At 42.8% G+C, this 20,607-nt stretch overlaps 2 protein-coding genes across 2 annotated transcripts; one reads left to right on the top strand and one right to left on the bottom strand.

The window, feature by feature from the left end:
- The first annotated feature begins 2,679 nt into the window (after positions 1-2,679).
- Positions 2,680-10,460, top strand: GCDH (glutaryl-CoA dehydrogenase). Its single transcript, XM_033172938.1, has 12 exons — positions 2,680-2,789; positions 3,176-3,290; positions 3,559-3,594; positions 4,395-4,538; positions 5,038-5,100; positions 5,596-5,766; positions 6,174-6,303; positions 6,639-6,855; positions 7,653-7,756; positions 7,956-8,081; positions 8,511-8,671; positions 9,617-10,460. Exons 2-12 carry the CDS (start codon positions 3,188-3,190, stop codon positions 9,688-9,690), a joined length of 1,329 nt encoding a protein of 442 aa, XP_033028829.1. The 5' UTR covers positions 2,680-2,789; positions 3,176-3,187; the 3' UTR covers positions 9,691-10,460.
- Positions 10,461-13,588: 3,128 nt separating this feature from the next.
- Positions 13,589-16,168, bottom strand: SYCE2 (synaptonemal complex central element protein 2). The gene is made up of 3 exons (XM_033172939.1): positions 16,018-16,168; positions 14,793-14,997; positions 13,589-13,894 (listed from the first exon to the last, which is right to left on the bottom strand). The coding sequence occupies exons 1-3, from the start codon at positions 16,131-16,133 to the stop codon at positions 13,700-13,702; spliced, it is 516 nt and encodes a 171-aa protein (XP_033028830.1). The 5' UTR covers positions 16,134-16,168; the 3' UTR covers positions 13,589-13,699.
- Positions 16,169-20,607: the final 4,439 nt, after the last annotated feature.

Here is a 20,607-nt window from a genome sequence, read left to right as displayed (position 1 = left end):
CTTCCTGGAAATAAGGGAAATTTAAGGGATATCAACAATAAGGGATAGCAGCGGGAAACGGCTTGGAATAAGGGAGTTTCCCGCCAAAAAAGGGAGACTTGACAGCTATGCCCATCACAGATTCAATGGTAATTTATTTATGGATAATTTATTTATTTACTTGCTTGTTTTAAATTGAAATACCGTCCTCCCTCTGAAGATCTGAGGACAGCTCACAGCATAAAAATACAAAATAAAAGCACAAAATACATAATAAAACAAAAACAAACCAGTAACCCCCTACAAATGCATTTGAAAGGCCTTAGAACAGGGGGTTTCAACCAGTGTGCCGTGGCACCTTGGGGTGCCTTGGAAGGTGCTCAGGGATGCCACGGGCAACACTGACCTATGTCCCTCTTTCCTTCTCTCCTCTGATGTCCTCTGCCATCTCTGCCTCCCAAAGGCTTGCACAGCTGTGTCGGGGTTCGGGTGCTGGAGCTCCTCGTGCACAAACTTAGGCTGCCCATGCACGAGGTACCAGTAGCGGGGAAAAGCGGCCAGCGTTCCACGTGCTTATGAGCACGGGCGCCGGCCAAGTCTCACAATCTGAAGGAAGCTGAGTAAGACGGAAAATGACTCCGAAGGTGTGTGAGTTCTTGAATGCCTTCTAACTAGAATAATGCCTCAAAAACTAATGGATGCCTCGAAAACCAATGGACGCCCTGAATCTGAACCATGAAAACCAAACCAAGGACATTGCGTTGAAATTAAAATTCTTAAAACCTTTACCCCCTTTTCCCCAAATGACGACAGACACCGACTCTTTCTTTTGTGGCTTTGGCAAAACCCGCATAGGCTCGTCTTCTGGCCCTAAGCTAAGTTTCCCTGAGCTCTAAGTCCCTGCGCGCCAATTCTTCCGCGATACTAAATTAATCTAAATCTAAACCGAATATCTTCCGCAATTCTAGCCCTAGGCTAAACCTAAAAGTCTAACTAAAACTAAACCGAATATCTTCCGCGAACTAAACCTAACTAAAAGCAAAACCCATCCAACCCAACCAGCCCGCTCCCAAAATCCCTTAAATTAAACTTGACCTGAACTGAAAGAACTAAAGAAGAACGTAAATGAACGTGCCTAAGCGGGGAGCCTCAGCCTTTTATTTGGGAACAGATGTGACATCACGATTGACACTCCAACCAATAAAACCACTGTTGCTGCCCTCCAAAAAGGCGGGAAGCAGATTTAACGTTCATTGATAACTTCAAATATTGCCGGAACTACAAATAAAAGGCGGATTAATCTTATTGGTAAGCCAACTATTCATTCTTACTTTCACTTTTGCTTTCACGCGTAAAGATACTAAAAGTAGTTCTCAAAAACCCATTAAAACAAATGAACAACCGCGGATCTTTTGACGGATCCACGCAGCGTATTCCGACACAGCTGTTTGTTGCAGGAGCCCTGGCTACAAGCTCCCCAGGCAAATGGTGCCTCTGGGGCTGGCCAGGGGGTGCTTCCTAGGCCCCTGGTGGGGCAGTGTGTGGAGGGACCTCTCTTTGGGGTGGGGAGTCAGCTCAGATATCAGGGGCGGCAGCTACGGCTGCCCAAGGATGGGGGAGAGAAGGCTGAGGGAACCCTCCACAAGGAAGGGTGTTTGAAAAAGGGTGACAGGCTGCCAGCTCTGCAGGCAAAGGGTGGCATAACTGGGCTCCTGAGCCCCACAGGGGTGCCGCAGAAAGAATGGAATTGGTCAAGGCAGCCATGGACTCAAAAAGGTTGAAAACCTCTGCCTTAGAATGTTAATCTAAGAATCTAAGAATTGTATTTTTAATATTTTGTTGGAAGCCGCTCAGAGTGGCTGGGGAATAAATAATAAATTCTTGTTTCTGTTGTTAATCAGCCAAAATTTGCCTGGTTGAAGAGTAGCATTTTTGCCTGGTGCCTAAAGATCAGGGCCGGATTGAGGTTTGATGAGGCCCTAAGGTACTGAAGGTAATGGGGCCCTTTATATGTCCAGCTGTCCTTTGTCAACAACAAATTGTCGCTGTTTTTTGTGTTGAATATATGCTATATGGTAATTTATTGGCCAAACTGCGGGAGGCAGTGAGATAGGCGTGCCTGGCGTGCTCTGGTTCATGTGGTCACAAAGAGTCGGACACAACTTAACGAATGAACAACAACAAAAAATTTATGGATCTAAGGTATCTAAACCCATTTGCACATAACAAAATATGTATTTTATCAAAGTAATTGTTGAATTGAAATACAATTATGAAGTTTATCTTATACTTATTTTGGAAATGTACTTTCAAGGTTTTTTTCCTTTTAATTTTTTGGGGGCCCCAAGAGAGTGGGGCCCTATGGCATGACGTCTCCAGGAGAGCCTCAGTGGGGAGAGCATCCCACAAATGGGGAGCCATCTTAAAGACGAGCAAATTTGTTACTGAGAGTCTGCTTCATCAGGTGAACGGAGTCTCCTGCGTGGCAGCAGGTGAAGAGAAAGAGAGAGAGAGACAGAGACGATTTTGGCAGAGGATGAAAGCGAAGCTGGCAGCGCGCCCGCCTCCTCCTCCTCGTTCCCAGGCGGCAAAGCAAGGCGGTGTCGCGAGCAAACGCCTCCTCTGCCGGGCCAATGGCGGAGAAGCCCTCCCTCTCCCGCCGCCCGGAAGACAGGGCAGCAGCAGCATTTTGGCCTAAGAAGGTGTTTGCATTGAACCTGGAGGGGACGCGAGGAGACCTTGCTGCTTGCTTGCCTGCAGCCGCCGCCGCTTTGCGAGTTCGCAGAACAAGAGCGCAGCGCTAAGCCGAGGTGAAAAGCGGCGACCTTGTTGACTGTGCATTTACAATGGCAGAGCGGGAGGGCGGGATTCCTCTGCTGGGGGCCTCCATGCTAACTGTGGCCTGGCTGGGCCCTTCTTTGCTGAGCTCCGTGCGTTTGTTTGGGTTGGTTGCGCGAGAGAGATCAAGGCCTCCTTCCTCTCCCCAAACTGAGAACAGAAGATCTCTGCCGTTTGCTCATTGCATCAGGGGTTTCATCAGCCTCTTACTTTTGGGCATGTTGTTGGGAATGGAATGGCCAGCTTAGCACCATTGCCTGCTTTTAATCTTTCAGCATGGCGAGAGTTAATGCTGCAGTTGGCAGGGAGTCCTCCAGAACTTGTGGCCTTACAATCTTATTTCACCGACCCCCTTCAGGCACTCGTCCTGATGGCACTGAGGTTACCTGCCAGGAGGCTTTTGCAATGCAGCCGTTGTGTGACAGGCCCGTGCGATGTCCGTGCACAGGGCACCAGCCCAGCTGTGCAAAAGGGTAAGTGGGCAACTTGTGCTAAAAAAAAAATGCAGCTGCCACCCAGACCCCTTTTTATATCTTAATTTTGGCCCAAAGGTATACAGGGCAGGTTGTGCAAGGAGGAGGTTGGGGAGGGCCAAGTCCCGAAGATGGTGGGCTCTCTCAGCTGCTTTCAGGGCTGAGAGTGACAAGTTGTCTTACAAACCTACATTATTGCATCTGGGGGCTGGGGATGGAGGGGTTCACTGTGCTGGGAAATTGCATTATATTGTCGCTTATATTGCAGAAAAAGAAGCAAAGCCCTCTGGCAGAGAAGAGAAAGGTATGCATGTTTCAGTTGGCTTGTGGAATGGGGTGACCTTTGATTTAAAGCTCCATATTTGGACTTCCAGGCACCGCCTCATCTCCTGCAATGTTCCTTCCTTCCCTCTGTCCTACTCCACTTAAGAATTAATGTTTGGTAGGCCGTGTGCACCCGTCTTCCAGTGCTACTGTATAAAATAACAGCATCTCGCTAACTGAACTTCCTGAGTTTTGGTTACCCTGCTCTCCCCTTCACACAACTGTGTATCATTCCATGTTGGACTGGTTGGGTCTCTTTAGAAAGATGAACTCGTGGTTCTCATAAGCAACTGTTAAAAGCCTGCTTTGTCACTGTATTTTGGTCAGTGGTAGAGCCCAGATATCCTGTCCTTGTAATGCTCAGCATTTATGGAAGATGCAAGCCATTACCTGAATAAGACCATGATTACAGCTGTCAGCAACTTTAACAGAACAATACTATGCCTGTCTACTTAGAAGTAAGCTGCACTGAATTCAATGGGACTTACTCCCAGGTCAGTGTGTATACCAGGGATAGCCAGATGTCCCTGTTTGACTCCAACTCCACCATTCCCCGGCCAGCATAGCCAGTGTTCAAGGGAGGTGGGAGATGTTGTCCAACAACATCTGGGATGGCACCACATTGCTGTTCCAGATGTAGGCTGTGCTGCAATGAAGTGTTTATTTGTTGTGATCTCTGCCCGAATAGGCAGCTGTGTGCTCAGCAGTTATAAGTGTTAGAGGAAGGACTTTCCCTACTGATGCCCCCCTCCAGCAGTGCTTTCTGTCTTTCTTCTCCAGGCCCAAGAGCCCAGTTTGATTGGCGAGATGCCTTGCAGTTGGAGAGGCTCTTGACTCCGGAAGAAATAATGATTCGGGACTCATTTCGCACCTATTGCCAGGAAAAGTTGATGCCCAGGATCCTCATGGCCAACCGAAACGAAGGTATGGTTTTTTGTTTGTTTGTTTTTTAAAGTGTTTATTGAGCACTTGTAGCCTGGTACTTTGTGCTACATGAGTTGGTGCAGGGTACTGCCCCTTCCCTAAAGGTGGGAAATGGCTTGTTTCATCTCCCACATGAATGTGCCAGTGCATTTAATAGCTAACCACAGAGTTACTAATTTAATGGGCTGATTTGATAGGGCTCTGAAAGGATCTATGATCCTTGCTGTGTGTTTTGGATCAACACCAAAAATGAGACTGGCTTATCACCCTTGAAGGCCCCAGGAGTAAAATGTTTCTCAGGTTGTTTTTTGTTTGTTTGTTTGTTTCTAATCATTTTGTTGAATTTGTGTTGTTGTTGTTTGTTTTTGTAGAGCACCTTGCCAGGGTTCTGTGGGCCAGAAAAGAGGCATGAAGATGTAGTACTCATAGCAGACTCTGCCTACAGTTTTGCTATCTATATTTCCATTCTCCCTTAATGCCTTTCCTTCTCTATTTGCAGTCTTTCACCGGGAAATTGTGTCAGAAATGGGGGAACTGGGTGTCCTGGGCCCTACTATCAGAGGTAATGCCATTTGGCTCTTTTATAGAGTGTCTGAAGAAATGGCTGGTGTGATCTGGTTGTGCTCCTGTTGATGTGATGATGATGTTATCCTCCTTTCTAAAAAACAAAACAAAAAAACCCCACAAATTGGGATTTATGGAACACTGGAGCTGCTGATCATTTAATTACTTTTGAAGTGTTGGGGCTCATTATTTTTAGTGAGCTAGTGAAACATTTTTGCTGTTCTAAGGCTGGTTGAAAATGTATTTGCTTTATGTTGTTTGCATGCTGCTTTATAAATATATGGCTGCACGGCTAATATTGGAATATTTTAAAGGGCAAAAATAAGCAACTCTGAGTCATTGCAGTCCCTAAACTGCAATAACATTGTTCTCCTTTTGTCTCCCCCTACCACTGCCCCCACAATCTTTGTCAGGAGTTTTGTCAGGATGGTGTTGCAAGATGCGCTTTGAACTCATGGCTCACTTGCTAAATCTGTGCATTTGCTTCTCTTAGGCTATGGCTGCGCAGGAACCACCTATGTGGCATATGGACTCCTGGCAAGGGAGATTGAGAGAGTGGACAGCAGCTACCGTTCGGTCATGAGTGTACAATCATCTTTGGTGATGCACCCTATATATGCATATGGGACAGAAGATCAGAGGCAAAAATACTTGCCACGGCTGGGTGAGTGAGTAGGGTTCAGATGCTGGATGTGAGAGATCAGAATTTAGTTGCATTGCTAGACTGTGGCCTGTTTCTCTTTTGCCTTCCTTGTCTTTTACTGAACTGGTAACTCAGGCTTCAGTCCTAACCCCACTTACCTGGATGTAAGCCCCATTCAGTTCAATAGGCCTTCCTTCTGATTAGAAATTGTATGGTTTATGCTGTAAATGCTGAGATCCAGGAACTGACAGATTTCCCTACTATTGCATTCATTCTTTCAGAAAGGTCTGGGGATTTCAGTCCACTTGCAGTCTTCATAAAAGTGATGTGGGGGGGGGGGGAGGAAGCATGAGACTCGACTGCAGAGAGGGAAAGAAAGGGGGTCCTCTGGGGAGCAGCTGTAGCTCATCATGTCTTTCTCCCCACAGCCAAGGGAGAGTTGCTGGGCTGTTTTGGGCTTACGGAGCCCAACCATGGAAGTGATCCTGGTGGCATGGAGACCCGGGCCAAATACAACCCCTCCAGAAAGACCTACACACTCAACGGCACCAAGACATGGTGAGCTCTGCAGCTCTCATGGTGCTCAAGCGGGCAGGGGAGTTACCCAGAGCAGACTGCAGGCAACAGCAACAGGCTAGATTTAAAGATCAGTATGAGGAGATATTGCCTTATACAGCTGGCTTCAGACAGACATTGCTTTCTGGGGAAGGCTGGATAACCAACTCATCTCCGCTACCCATCCTGGAGAATAGTCTCCATGCCTTAGCTTTCCCTGTTGAGTGGCCCCTTTGGCCTCCTAGGTTGAGATTTAGTTGACCAGGATCTTTGGCATTCTGTAAGACCTGCTCTGGTGGTGTACCCAAACATCTGACACCTGCTTGCTGTCCTCTCAGGATCACCAATTCTCCAATGGCCGATCTTTGTGTGGTGTGGGCTGTGTGTGAGGACAGCAAAGTGCGGGGTTTCCTCTTGGAACGTGGAATGAAGGGTCTCTCCACTCCAAAGATCGAGGGCAAGTTTTCGCTGCGAGCCTCTATCACGGGGATGATTGTTATGGAGGATGTGGAGGTGCCCGAAGAAAACCTGCTGCCCCATGTTTCTGGACTTGGTGTAAGATCCTTTCCCGTTCATGGTTACTTTGATCCTGCCTTGCGGAAGATATACTGGGCAGGGCCCTAGCATTGAATCTGCCTTCACAAACCCCACCCCAGTGGCAAACCAGGATCAGTATCACCCGCTGCATTTTTGAACGCACGGCAAAAGGGCCATCCCATCTTCACACAGTGTCATCTGTGGAATTTGCTATCATAAGATGTGGTGATGGCCTCTAACTTAGATGACTGTAATTAGACAAATTCATGGGTGGTTGCTCTTCCAACTCAAAGCAGTTTACAAACACATACATTGAAACCAGCATATAAGAAAAAGCAAAGAAAAAACTAAAACACAAACCTATTCTTAACAGGCAGGATTAAAACCCATTCCAAATTTAGCAAAATGTTAGGCTCAATCAAGGCACTTCAAATGAAAAACTGTAAATTAAAGGACAAGTTGATCTAATGTTTTGCAATAAATATGGGGAAGCATTTCCCAAAAAAATCAGCTCGAAAGAGGGAAGTTCCATATAGGAAGAGGACTGATTTGGGAGATCTCTTGCATACATTTCCATGGCTATCGGTGGAGAATATCCTTCACATTTCAACCCCCACCCCCACCCCACAAACTAACACTCATTTTACTGGACTAAAGCCGGGGAAATGAAAAATCTAAAAAGGTGGCAAACATTATGGACTGCCCTCAGTGTTGCTCCATTCAGATTTAGAGTTCCAGAAGCTAATCCATAGGGAGTCTGAGCAGGAGAACTAAGGGAATATTGGTCAGTATCTTACCTGAATCTCTTCCCACAGGGTCCCTTTGGCTGCTTGAACAATGCTCGCTATGGCATCGCTTGGGGAGCGCTGGGAGCTGCTGAGTTCTGTATGCAAACTGCCAGGCAGTACACCTTGGACAGGTACTGTTTCAAGAGGTGGGGAGGGGGTGCCAGATTTCTGAAGATAGCATATGGGTGTATAATACTTCCATATGACTTGTTTCTTGAGTTCCTCGTGTTTGGCATGCATTCCCAAAGCCATTCTTTACAACTCTGTAACGACTCTAGCTGTATAATAATGGAAAGCAACTTCAACTCACCAACCAATGGTGTCTTGTAGGTCCCAGTTTAAAGTCCCCCTTGCAAGAAACCAGCTTGTCCAGAAGAAGCTGGCCGACATGCTCACAGAGATCACTATTGGCTTACAAGCTTGCCTACAACTGGGACGCCTGAAAGACGAAAACAAGTAAGTGTGTTCATGAATGGAAGCAGAAAATTGGTTCCTGCTGCAGTGAGAGTTCGGGGGGAGGGGCAGTGGATGGGGAACTTGGTTGTCTTTTCTCCTCCTAAGGGGTTTTACTGGCTGGAAGAAGTATGGGATTGGTTTGTGGATAAGGAGCACTCATTGCATTTCAAAATACATGCATATATTTCTAGGGTGAGCAAGTTAGGGATTAAGTGGTGAAGTCCTGAGGTGGTAGAATTAATTGCTCCCCTGAACCCCTCCCATATCTCCTGTTTCTCCCTTTTAAATAAAAATGAAATCACAAACATTGTCCCTAACAACATGTTAAGCATTGTCCTTGTTTGGGTACTCTGCCTATGTTTTAAAACAGAAGCTCCCAACTGTCTTCCAATTGCCTGCTCTGTTCTGTTACCTCTTCTGTGTTCCCAGAGCAACCCCTGAGATGATCTCCATGCTGAAGCGGAATTCCTGCGGGAAAGCTCTGGAGATTGCCCGGCAAGCCCGTGACATGCTGGGGGGCAATGGAATTGCTGACGAGTACCATGTTATCAGGCACGTCATGAACCTGGAGGCTGTCAACACGTACGAAGGTAAATTGGTTTCCTGGCTTTCTTCCTGCAAGACCACAGTTTTTAGGAACTTCTGTTGGGATCAGAAAATAAATACGGAGGATTGGAAAAGAACTGTTAGCAAGGTTGTAGCATAAAGACAGCCATCTTCTTTTCCTTTTTCCTTTTCCTTTCTTGGATGTATCCCTTAAGGCACTATAATGCACCGTTTGTTCAGCACATATGAAGCTTGCCAAGCCATACACCATCATGCAAATCCTTTCCCCTACAAAGTGGATCAAGGAAATCCATGGAGTGTTGGAACTATTCTAACATTGCTCAAGCGGCATGAGAGCCACTGCAGAGAGGCCCCTGTCTATGCCACTAGAGAAACATCAGGGGCCCAGACCACATGCAAAGAGTCTGTGATGGAGATCTTTCCTATGCTAATATTACCTCATTGTGGAGAGAGGCATTGCCAGCATGGGAAGGAGCCACATTGTGGACACTTTGCTCACAGTCTGACCTTATCCTAACACCATACCAAAAAACCCCCACACTGTAACAGCATCCACCTATGAGAATGGGCCTTAAATCTAGGCATCATTCTGCAAAAGAGTGCAGTCCATTGTTCTGTTTAGATCTGTATTGTCTACACCAGTTGTTCCCAACCTTTTTTTGGCCATGCCCCACCTAAGCATCTCTAAAATCCTGATGCACCCCCCGGTGACATATAATTCTTATTATTCAAAAAGTGAACTCCTATTCTCTTGGAGGAAGCCTAAAAGGCCATTAACATGGCCTAACTCATTCTCGAATTGCCCCCCTTAAAAATCAAATTGACCCCCTGTGGGAACTACGGGTCTACACTGACTAATGGTGTCTCTCTGGGATTTGAAACAGGTCTTTTCTGCCCTACCTGGGGATGCCAGGAATCAAACTTGGAAGCCCATTTTTTCAGACCGCTTACTTTTGTTTTCCCCCCAGGGACCCATGACATCCATGCGCTCATCCTCGGGAGAGCTATCACTGGACTTCAGGCCTTTACCGTCAGCAACTGAATGCATTTCTGCAGGGTTCCTCTTTGCTGCTCATGGCGCCAATGGAGTGGGGTTTGGTGATGCCACAACGGTTTAAAAAGCTATTGCTGCTGACTGGACTCTCAACAAATATGTTTCTGCAGCTCGGCTCAATTATTTGTCATGAATTTGAAGCCGTACCAAAACCAGGCACTTAAGAATACTTACTTACTTCTCCAACAGGAGGCATAGAGATAAAGAGCATTAAGGTGGCTAAGGAGCACATCATTAAGACTTGATTATGCTTTCAGTGGGTAGTAGGGAGGGTGATGGCAAGCAGAGAAAGCTGCAATATAGAGGAATAGCACAGTTCAAACATTGCCAAATTGTCTAGGTGGCAAGTGTTTTGGCACGTAACTGGTGGCATTTTGCCCTTAACAGTCATTCTATGAAAAGTTCTCTGCTGCCACAGGACCCAACCAGGACAGTAGCCTTGGCTGCTTTTTAGGTGACCATAACTGCAGATTATCTACCATTTAAAGAATTTACCATTCTTTTTAAAGCAGCCCTTGAGGTTACTAAGCACTAAGAGTGGGAATTACAACTTACTGTCCATTTTGCAGTCGTCGTGTCATGTGACCTTGAGCAAGCTGCTGCCTTTCAGTGCCTCAGTACCCGTTTGTTAAATAAGGACTGACATTTGAGTAGATTTTTTTTTTATGTTGAGCTCAGCTAGGGCTTTTTTGAACTTGTGATTCTCATGAGAGCTTTTTCTTAAAGAATAAATTGAATTTGATGGATTTCCCTCAGTAGATATATGTATGTGAAATTGAAGACCTGATGCACACTTTTTATCAGCCAGGTGACCAATCTAAAGCTAATTTCAAACCAGTTTGGACAGTAGCAGACAGTGGTGGGGCTGCCCCAATCACCTGGCCTCCCTCCAGCTAAGTGGGTACTGCCTAACAGGATGGAGAGGGGAAGGGTTGAGGTGGCAGTGAGGTTGGCGTGGGGGAATCGCACTGGCATGTTTCCGCTGCGCTGACCTCATTCATCTTCTTTCCCTTGTCACCACTCCCCTCTCCTCCCCTGAAGGTGTCCCTTAAATGTTCCATCAGCTGTGTGGGGATGTCTTTCTGTGAGTAGCTCCTGCACAGTACAGGAAACATTTAAGTGACTCAACTTGGGTCAAGTTTGTGGTCCCAGCCACAACATCACTCCAAAGTGGGGTGGAGGCTTGCCAGAGGCCCCTGTCCGCCTGCCACTTTGCATTCTTTATGTGTTACATAATCCCTGTTGTTGTGGGGTGGAATTTAGGAAGTTTTAAGGGGATGTGCTGGAAGTTTTAAGCTGTTTTTAGCATCTGTGGTCTTTAGCCACATTACAGTGGGTAGGGCTTACAGGCTGACCTTAGGTTCTTCCACACTACATCATGTTTTCAGAAACTCTAGAAATAAAATTAAAATGATGATTCCTCACTACACTTGATGACAACACAATGTATAATCTTGGCATGTCTCCAGGGCCAAGATCCTTTTATAAAGTTTAGATCCTTCTCATCATGGGATCTTTTCTGATTGTTTCCTGCTTTACACAATAGCATACTGATGAACTGACCCCAGAATTGCTCATTAGTTTCCTATGGGGTAGAATATTTAATGGCCCCCTTGAAGGAAAGAAGAACTGACAGACTAGGGAGCAGTTATGGGGCTGATTCATTGGTATTGCTGCTGCAGCACCTAAAAAGAAGCAAAACGAACAAGTAGGAAGCTTCTAATTAAAGGTAGAGAGGCCTAGAAAGCCTCAATAATGTATTGTCAATCCTGTGGACAGGCTGGCAATTGCTTTGTACCTAAAACAAGATGACAACAGGAGTAATACAAAGAAAACGATGCAACAGGCTGGCAATGTCTTCTGGATTCTCTGAAGAGTGTGAACACAAGCATAGCAATTCCAGGTAAAAGTAAACTGAATGCTGCTGCTGCTTTTTAAACTTCTCAGTGTGCTTTTATTGCCTTCAGTTGATTCTTTTTGGATATTTTTAATAGAAAAACAGCATATTACAAACATAATAAATAATTTTAAAACTGGGTTGCAAGCGGTGGCAGCAGCTGATTGTGAAAGAGTCGCTGAATGGAAGTTGGCTGAGTTTACCTTAAGAACAACTCTGCTGAATGGAACTTCATGCACTCAAAGTTGTCTAAAAATCATCTGTATACCAACTGGTTAACCAGAGTGAATTGAGCACTATTTACTCTCAACTCATCATGCTTCCAGGGCAGTGTAAAACATGAACATAAGATTTTAAGCTGTCACTGCCACTCATAGAAGCAATAACATTTTGGATAGGTCCATGATAAATTAAATCAATTAGCATGCATACTTAAATCAGCAAGTTCAATTTCAATAATGATTCTTAATACCAATTCTATCCCAGGCGTTCTAGAGCTGAAACAAAGCTTTCCTTGGTTAATTATGATGTCAAATATCTTACAGATCATCTCTGAATATTTGCCAGGCATTGACTAATTTATATTCAATTATATATATAGTATAGTATATGACAGCAAGTAATGCACCTGTTTTAAAATGGGTTACATGAAATCTAAATAGAATCCCAGCCAGTAATCTGGCCAATGCACTTTGAAGCAAATGAAGTTTCTGAGTCATCTTTCAGCCCCATGAAAAACACATTGCAGTAACCCGATCTGTAAGTTACCAGAGCATGCAGTACGGTAGCCAAGTCATTTCTGTCAAAAAGGGGTTGGAGCTGTTGCGGTAGCTGGAATTGAAAAAAAAGTAACTTCTAACCACTGAGGCCACCATAGCCTCTAGTGTAACTTGAATTCAGGAACATGCAGGGAGCAGTGGCAAGATCATGGGACAGAAGTGTGCATGCCATGCAGGCTGCCATTCACTCCTTAAGCTAGCTTGCTATCTTTGCATGTAGTGGAGGATACTGTCCCATCATTGGCGTTGAATTTAATACCAACTTCCAGTCCAGTCATCCTGTTTTCAGCAAAATGTTTTGGGCCGGCCCTGCATATCAAATGAGATAGTGTTGGATATCTTCAGTACCCTAAATTGTCTTTGCAGGGAGTATATCATTATCTTGGTGGTAACAAAAATCCCTGGCTTAATCGCAATGCATGCTCTGGTACAAAACTTGCAGAAATGACTAGCAGTAGTAGCATAATTAATAAGCCATCATAGCCAGGCAACCGAATAGTTCAGCACCCTTAAAAAATTGCCCTGTTGGAATAGCTCAATGATGACAAAATGGAAGCAGGAGACAGAAATCGGGGACCATGTTTCCCTTCTTTCTGCTTTAGTCAGTATCTTGAATCATTTTGTTATATAGTTCCTTAAGACATTATGGCAGTAGTTCAAACTCTTCGGTAAAACAAAAATAAAGTACAGTTTTTCATGCTAATATATTTTCAATTTTATTGAGTTTTCATCCTGGAATAATTTGACTCATACACACAAGCAAAATATGATGAACAAAGTGCCTGAAATTTGCTTGCTGAGGGCCAAATGTGATATCTGTTACATAGTTTGGTTTTGTAGTTGATTTTTTATTAAATGGAGGAGAGGAGCCGTTAACTCTGTTCCTACTGTGTTGTGATAGGAATCCCACCTCCCATGATACCAATTGTGATGTAACAGGTAGGCCCATTCCAGTCAGGTCTGTGGCAGGGGCAAAGGAGTAAAGGCACCCTCCTGCCATTCAGTGGTCCCAATCCTGCTAACCCACCCTTCCACTTTAGCTATTTAACAAGAATCTACTACATAATACGAACATGTCTAGTTTGGTCCTGATAACTGGGATTCAATTTTTCCTTTCTGTTTAAATACATTCTTCCTTTCCTCACCTTCATTAATATTTTTTTAGTACTGTATTTTTAAAACAATTAACAAATTCAGAACAAACTGTCAGAACTCATGTTACAGGGGCTTGGGGTACCAAATAAGTATATATTCATTACATTCACCAATGGTGCAAAAGGACATGTAACAATATTCTCCAACTTGTTCTCTCTCCATGCAATCACAATTCAGACTGCTCACACAGGTCTTTATATAACATCTCCACAGTGTGACAGACCTTCCTGAGCTCTGTTTCAATCTGTTTGATCCTCTCCATGATCTGGTAAAGCTCTTGGATTTTATCTTGAATGAGCTTGTTATGATGATCATAGACAGGGAACATGCTTTCCTCCAACTTCTCTGCCAAGCTTGAAACCTTTTTGGTAAAGAAAGAAGAAGCAGGAGTTAAAGCAGACTTTAGATTTCTAAGGACTCCTTAGTAATAGAGTTTCCCTGAATCAAAAGACTACCTGCTTTTCATTTCTAACACAAATGTGTCCAACTATGAGTAACTAAGGATTAAGTGATAATTCCTTAAAAGTGGCTATGTTCACACATCAGCTGTACAGCAATTGCATTTACATGTAGAGGCTAGGAAGTATAGCAAAATGAACTGGCAGGATTGGGCAGTGACAAGTTAGAACACAATCAAATAGACAACCATGCAGTAATTTTAAGAGTCCCTTTGAAGTGGTCACAAAACGCTATTTATGGTGTCACTGTGGGGCTTTTTCAGGTGCTACTGATGCAACATGGACATGTCAGTAAACATAGGAAGGAGAGCCTGGCAAGCAGAGGGTGGCATGCTAAACACTGATTGCACCATTTTGGTCTCCCCACTGCCTCACCCACTAAACAACAGCGACCCACCTACTGGAAAACTAGTGTAGCAGCTCCACCCCACCCAGGGAGCCACTTCTGCCAAGCAGAGAACAGCGCAGAGTTCATGGATGATGATGAGCAGATTAGGCAATATGGATGTGGAGAAAGCACGTTTCAATATAGGAAGTGGGAAGAGGAAAGAACTGAGGGAGCTTGTCCAGTCGGTGGAGTGGAGGGGATGTGGTATGGGGGAATAAACTCAAGGCTGGTACTTAACATTTTTCCAGGACACTTGTGTTAATAATTTGTAAATCTTAGTTAAATGCACCAGGTAGATTTGTAATGTTTGGGGGGAAACAGTACAAAACATTTGCTAACTGGCAAGATGGGGCTCAATAATTCTTTCCTGATACTCAGATTCCCTGCACTCCATTACCCCTACATATGTTTACCTTCATCAAAAGACTTTCTCGGAAATTGTTCATGAGCACTTGGTCTTCCTTACGCTTCTCATTCATCTTATCAATTATTTGCTGGGCTCTTTCTTGCAGATTTTCAATTGACGTATCAAGGGCTATAAAATAACTTGAGGATTTGCTGTCTGACTCTCCTCCAGTTTTATTTGAATTAGGAAGAGGTGTGTTGGAAGTTTCTTTCCTATATATCATGAAAAAATGTCAAATGTTTGAATTGTCTTCATTTTTGCCTTCGAATTAAAAACAGTAAAGGCACCAATCTTTTACTCAAGGGGGGGGGGCTACTCAAATTATTTGATTTTTTTAAAAAAAGTTCAAATTATAAAGAAATTGGTTATGCATACACACAAAATAAGCCAAAAGAAATGAGTCATAATTTAGTCATATTTTACAACATATTCTCCTACTTCACAGGATTATCAAGAAAGTTTGCTCAAAAAAGTAATAGGAAGAAAAAGGTCAAGACCACTCAGTCCAGACACAAGAGGAAATATCACCAAACTGGTTTCTGATTCCAAACCAAGGTGCATTATTGGGGGCAAATATTCACTGTAAATTCAATACAAATTTGCCAGATGTTACAAAATGCCTCTTTCTTAATTTGTTCCCTAAAGAGGCATATCTTGCTTAATTCTTCTGAGACTAACCAGGAATCAGGCTTTGTTGTACCAGGTACCCAGCAAGAGGTCAAGGTATTCCCAATGTCTAGTGATAACCAATCTGGCTGCCATTAATAGGAAGCCTACAAGTTCCTTGAGCTTTCAGTCTTCATTTTAGTTTTCACAGTAATGGAATAGGCAGAAGATCCTGGCCCATAATACAGTTTATATTGATGAAAATTATATCCCCAAAGAATGCCAGTGGTTGTGGCTGTAATGTGCAGAATATTTGTGTACAACCTTAGTCAAGCATCCACATTTTGGTTATGTGGTACTCTGGACCAGGTGCAGCTGTAGCTGATACTGCTAACTGTTTCCATACTAGGAGTGAACCACTTTCAGTAAGAATTTACACTGAAAACCAATCTCCCTAAAGTTTGCTTTATGAATGGCTCCACCTTTGTTACCCATATCAACTCTTTCACATTTGTTAAATCATTAGATTAGGACATGCTTTTGTCAATATGCACAGTTATTTAAAGATTTAACAGTCTTTTGGTATTTTGGTGTATTTGGTGTGTGTTTTTAAATGTGATTCTTACCTGGATGGATTATCACTTAAGTCATTTCTTTCTAGATTAGTGAAGATGTCAAATGAACTATCAAGTTTATCTCGCTCCTGCTCTGACTCTTGGAGCTGAATTTTTTTATTAGACATAGCAGCCTGTAATGATGAGGAGATTAAGTTTATCCATAACACAGAGATTTAAAAAATACCAAAGGATAATTACAAAATACTTGTATTACAAAACATATGTACCATTTCTCTATAAGGAAAATGATAATAAATACTATAACTAAATGTGAATACTCTCAGCAATTCAGGACAAGCATGCTGAGCAGATTTAGGCATATTTTGTAGTCAGCACAGTACATGTAAGTGTTCATTCAGAACTCTGGATTGTGGCTAATATGGAAGAACAGTTAATTAATAAGGTGAGGACATAGATGCCAATTTCTCTCACATGCCCACCTACATAATGACAGCAACTTCAGAAGGTTAAATAATAAACCTGCAATAGAAAAAATTAATCTGAACTTAATCTGAACACCCCTAGTTTGCTGAGAACCAAAGAAATGATGACTTCTTGAACAATTTCTAATCTGTTAGTTTGGAGTTGGCTGGAGAGGATTCTATCTACAATTTGATTTATCCTGCTTCATTTATAGTCATTGTATTCAGGAAATTCCAGTAGGAAAGGAATTAAGTGCAATCTAGTGCTCTATATGTATATCTGAGAATGAATCTGAATCACTATGTATAATGGTTTGCCTCTTTTCAAGTGAGTAATATTAATGCAAGATGGAAAACAGTGGTTTTTAGCTGATAGGCTGATGAGACTTGGGACCAAAGAAAAACCTCAGCTCAGATACCTCTTCAGTCATGAAGTTGTGTGACTTTGGCCAAGCCCTTCATTTTTGTCATGTTGTATGAAAAATTGAGGTTATCATAAGAGAGGCTTTTATACGTTATATCATTCAGTTCTCCATTTAAAAGAGGGGAAATAGTTGTCTTTCTTAAACACCTCCCCACTTTTTAAAGTTTTGCTAATGTTACAATTAGAGATAAGGAGGGGCAGGGCTTTTTCATGACTGAAAGTCACAAAAGTAACAAGTTTTTGTACAGTACCCTGGCACCTTCTTGCTGCCCAGTGGCAGCCATTTTGTGCTGGCACCCACAACACTTTTAACAATGTTTGTGTACTGGCACCTCAGGGGTTTTTTTACCACAGAAAAGAAAGCACGGGGTGGGGTGGGGATTACAAAATGGTGTAATCTGTGTACGGTAGGGAGGGGAGTTGATGGGGTACATTTCTCTCCGCCCGATATTGTAACCAAACGTCTTGATGTGTGACTAACTACGAGGTCCATGGGACACTAAGGACATGTTTAAGAGACATTGCTATGTAAATAATCTCACAGAAATGAAAAAGGATCACACACACCATACTCTCAAGAAGGATCGTGCATGGAAGAAGAGCCCAAAAGAAGATTGGGGGTAGGGGGCTTGAAAGTGTGCTTTTGTGAGAAAGAGGTGCCACAGTTTACCAGTACCTTTTTCCTTCACTGCTTTTGTTCTAAGACAAGTGAACCAAACTCTGCCCTGAGGGAAAGCTGCTTCCCGCCCAAAATTCCCTCAGGGCAGCAGCAAGCCTTTCCCTAGCATCTGACGGGTAGGAGGGGCCTGGGAACAAATATCTGCATTTCCAAATCACCAGCCATCAGAACATGTTCTGTTCTAATGAAAGACTATCTGTTTTTCTATTTATTTATGCTACTACATATTTATTTATACCCCCCCTTTTCCTGACAGGGAATATCTATATGCGCATTGGTGCTATTTGTTCATTCATATGCTTTACTTGGTTGCATTTTCTGGGTGGCCCGGCCATTCCTTTGACATAGTAAATACTGTAGTTCCTGAATCTCTGACACATATTGATAGTTTGCTTAGCTTAACAGATACTTGCCAGACTGTATTTGAAAAGGGAGGTATAAGCCCCTACAGTCCAAAGACAACTGAAAGCTTTTTCCATTTCCTTCCTCCTTGCAGAGAAATATTTGAGGTCAATTTAGGAGAGTCAAAATGGCTTCAGGATTGCTCTCCTGTACTATTTCAGACACGTGGTTTATATACGCATGTATGTGTGTTTGCCTTGTGCATTTATGAACATTCGTTCTGTATTTGAGAACTTAGAATTCTTATAACAATCTACATGCTATAATGTCAAAATTTTATTATTTATTTATTAAATTTATATACCCCGTCCCCCTTCACAGGGCAGTTTGCAGTATAAAAACACATCACATAATAGCAAAACAAAACAGTAACACCACACACAGAGAGATATTTAAACGGCCACAGATGGCTCAATTAGCCCAAGGCCTGGTTGAAGGGGAACGTTTCTGCCCAGCGCCTAAAGATATGCAATGCAGGAGGGCCTTCCACAAATGGGTAGCTGCCGTGGAAAAGGTCCCATTTTTGCATTGCCATAACACAATAGCTGGGAGAGACCATCAGCCGACAAAGGAATGCCCCGTTCAAATAAATGTGCAGGTGAAGTAGTTGTACCAAGGCAGGTACAAGCCATTTTGTTGCTTGGGGAGGCAAGATGGCAGATCATCAACACCCTCCTTCTGACCTCCGTATTTTACTGGTCTGTTTTTATGGTTTATACTGTTTTATCTTGTGTCTATATTTTATTCTTGTTTGGGATGAAAGCAATACATGGTGTTCGTGCATGCACACAACCCAACTCCAAGTGCATAGCACTCGAGCAGGCCAGGTTACTTTTGACACCTGAGGCAAGAAATCACACAAAAACCTTCCCAGGCAGTAAAAACATACAAAAATTAATTTACATTTTAACTAACTTAACAGTTCACTGCCCCCCCCCATGACACTCAAAATCAGCTACGCAAGGTGACTACCTCACTATCTAATGGTGGAGCTGTCTCTGGAGAAAGCTTTAGTCCTGTAGAGACTTTAGTCCTAAAAGAGAAAAAAAATGTAAAGTGCTTGTCAATCACTTTGCTCTCATTGGCCATAATACTGGAAGATGGAAATTGGTTTTCTACTGACTGATCAATTAGGTAGGATGCTGCTGGTGCATTTTTTTTTTATTTCTCTTTAAGTAAAGAGGAGAGGGGTTTTCTCTCTTCTATTCTTTTATTTTTAAATTAAAACTTGGTATTCAGGGAAGCTGCATATCTCTGAGAAACGCCGGCCCACCTCAGCTGCCCATATAAATAAATCCCAAGTATCCCCTACCCACCCCACCCCACTTTGTGATTACAAATATGAAGCAAATCTTACCTGAGAAATTCTGAAGACTTCAAACTGAAAGCTGCAATCAGTGCTTTTTTGGTGACAGTACTTTCTGGTATGGTATACTGTCAGCTTTTTCTTCTTTTTTGCTACCCATGACAGCCCTTTTGCATCAGCACCCAATATCATGAACAAGATATGAATACTGGTACCTCATTCATTCATTCATTACCTTAAAAATCACTGGCTACAATTCATAAAAGTATTATGGCTTAACCTTTCATAGAGTCAATCCTACTTCTGTCAGGTGCATTAAGTTAAGTTTTAGTACATTTAAAGCACACTCCCCAAGTTCTGATAACTGAAGTTTGTGAAGGGTGCTAGTGGGAATTGTAGGTCTGTAGGGGTAAACTACGGTTTCCAATAATTGTTTTGGACGAAGAGCTTTAAATGTCCTGTATGCTGTGTATCCAGCCAAGTTGACAGACCTCTAAAGAAGAAAAGTGTAACTGAGTTGAATGGCACTGAGAGGCAAAAATTACAGTCAGTGAAAATTAGAACTTAAATGTATATTAAAAAGACACACTTCTAATCTTTTATAGAAGCAGATTGGTGATAATTTGAGAACAACTGAGATGATTTAATGATACCTACAGTGGGGCCAGGAACCATTACATTTGTAAGAATAATGCATAGCATAGATAAACTGGCATTGGTCAGCTAATTAACACATACATTATTATAAAAAATTGTTGTTTCTATAAACCCAAAAGCAGCGGCATTGAACTTTTTTCATGTATTGTAATTCAGCTGTTTCATGTTGTATTCTTCCTTGAGTTCAGAATGGACACCTTAAGATAAATTTATTAAAGAGTGTCCTGGAAGGCTGGTTTGTGGATATCCACTGGTTTGTGGATATTGCAGTTTCTCCTGGCAATGTCCACTTCTTGCCCAGTTCAAAATAAAATTAGTTAAACATTAGTTGCCAGCCAGGGCAATATATACATATAATATACATTATATATATGTATATATAATCTGACAGTTCTTTCATTAATTTGCTATTCTGCAAAGATCGATTTGTAGAGTAAGAACAGGATAAGAAAGTTGAGAGCCACGACTCTGAGAATCCAGAGGATGGAAAGAAGACTTTTGTCTTTTAAAAGTTAACAAAACTAGACTGAGATTCCACAATCGGGGAGGAATTGTGAATTGTCCTGGATTTGGGTGACACCACATATGAGATTTGCCAGCTGGTGTATTTTTACTATCATAATCCATGTGCAGACAGCACCAAAATAGAACCTTGCACCTTAAGAAAAGGGGGCACACCTCCCCCTTGCCTTGGCTAATAGGATTACTA

Source organism: Lacerta agilis, chromosome 16 (genome assembly GCF_009819535.1).
Source record: "Lacerta agilis isolate rLacAgi1 chromosome 16, rLacAgi1.pri, whole genome shotgun sequence".
NCBI lineage: Eukaryota > Metazoa > Chordata > Lepidosauria > Squamata > Lacertidae > Lacerta > Lacerta agilis.
This window is presented reverse-complemented; position numbering and strand designations above follow the sequence as displayed.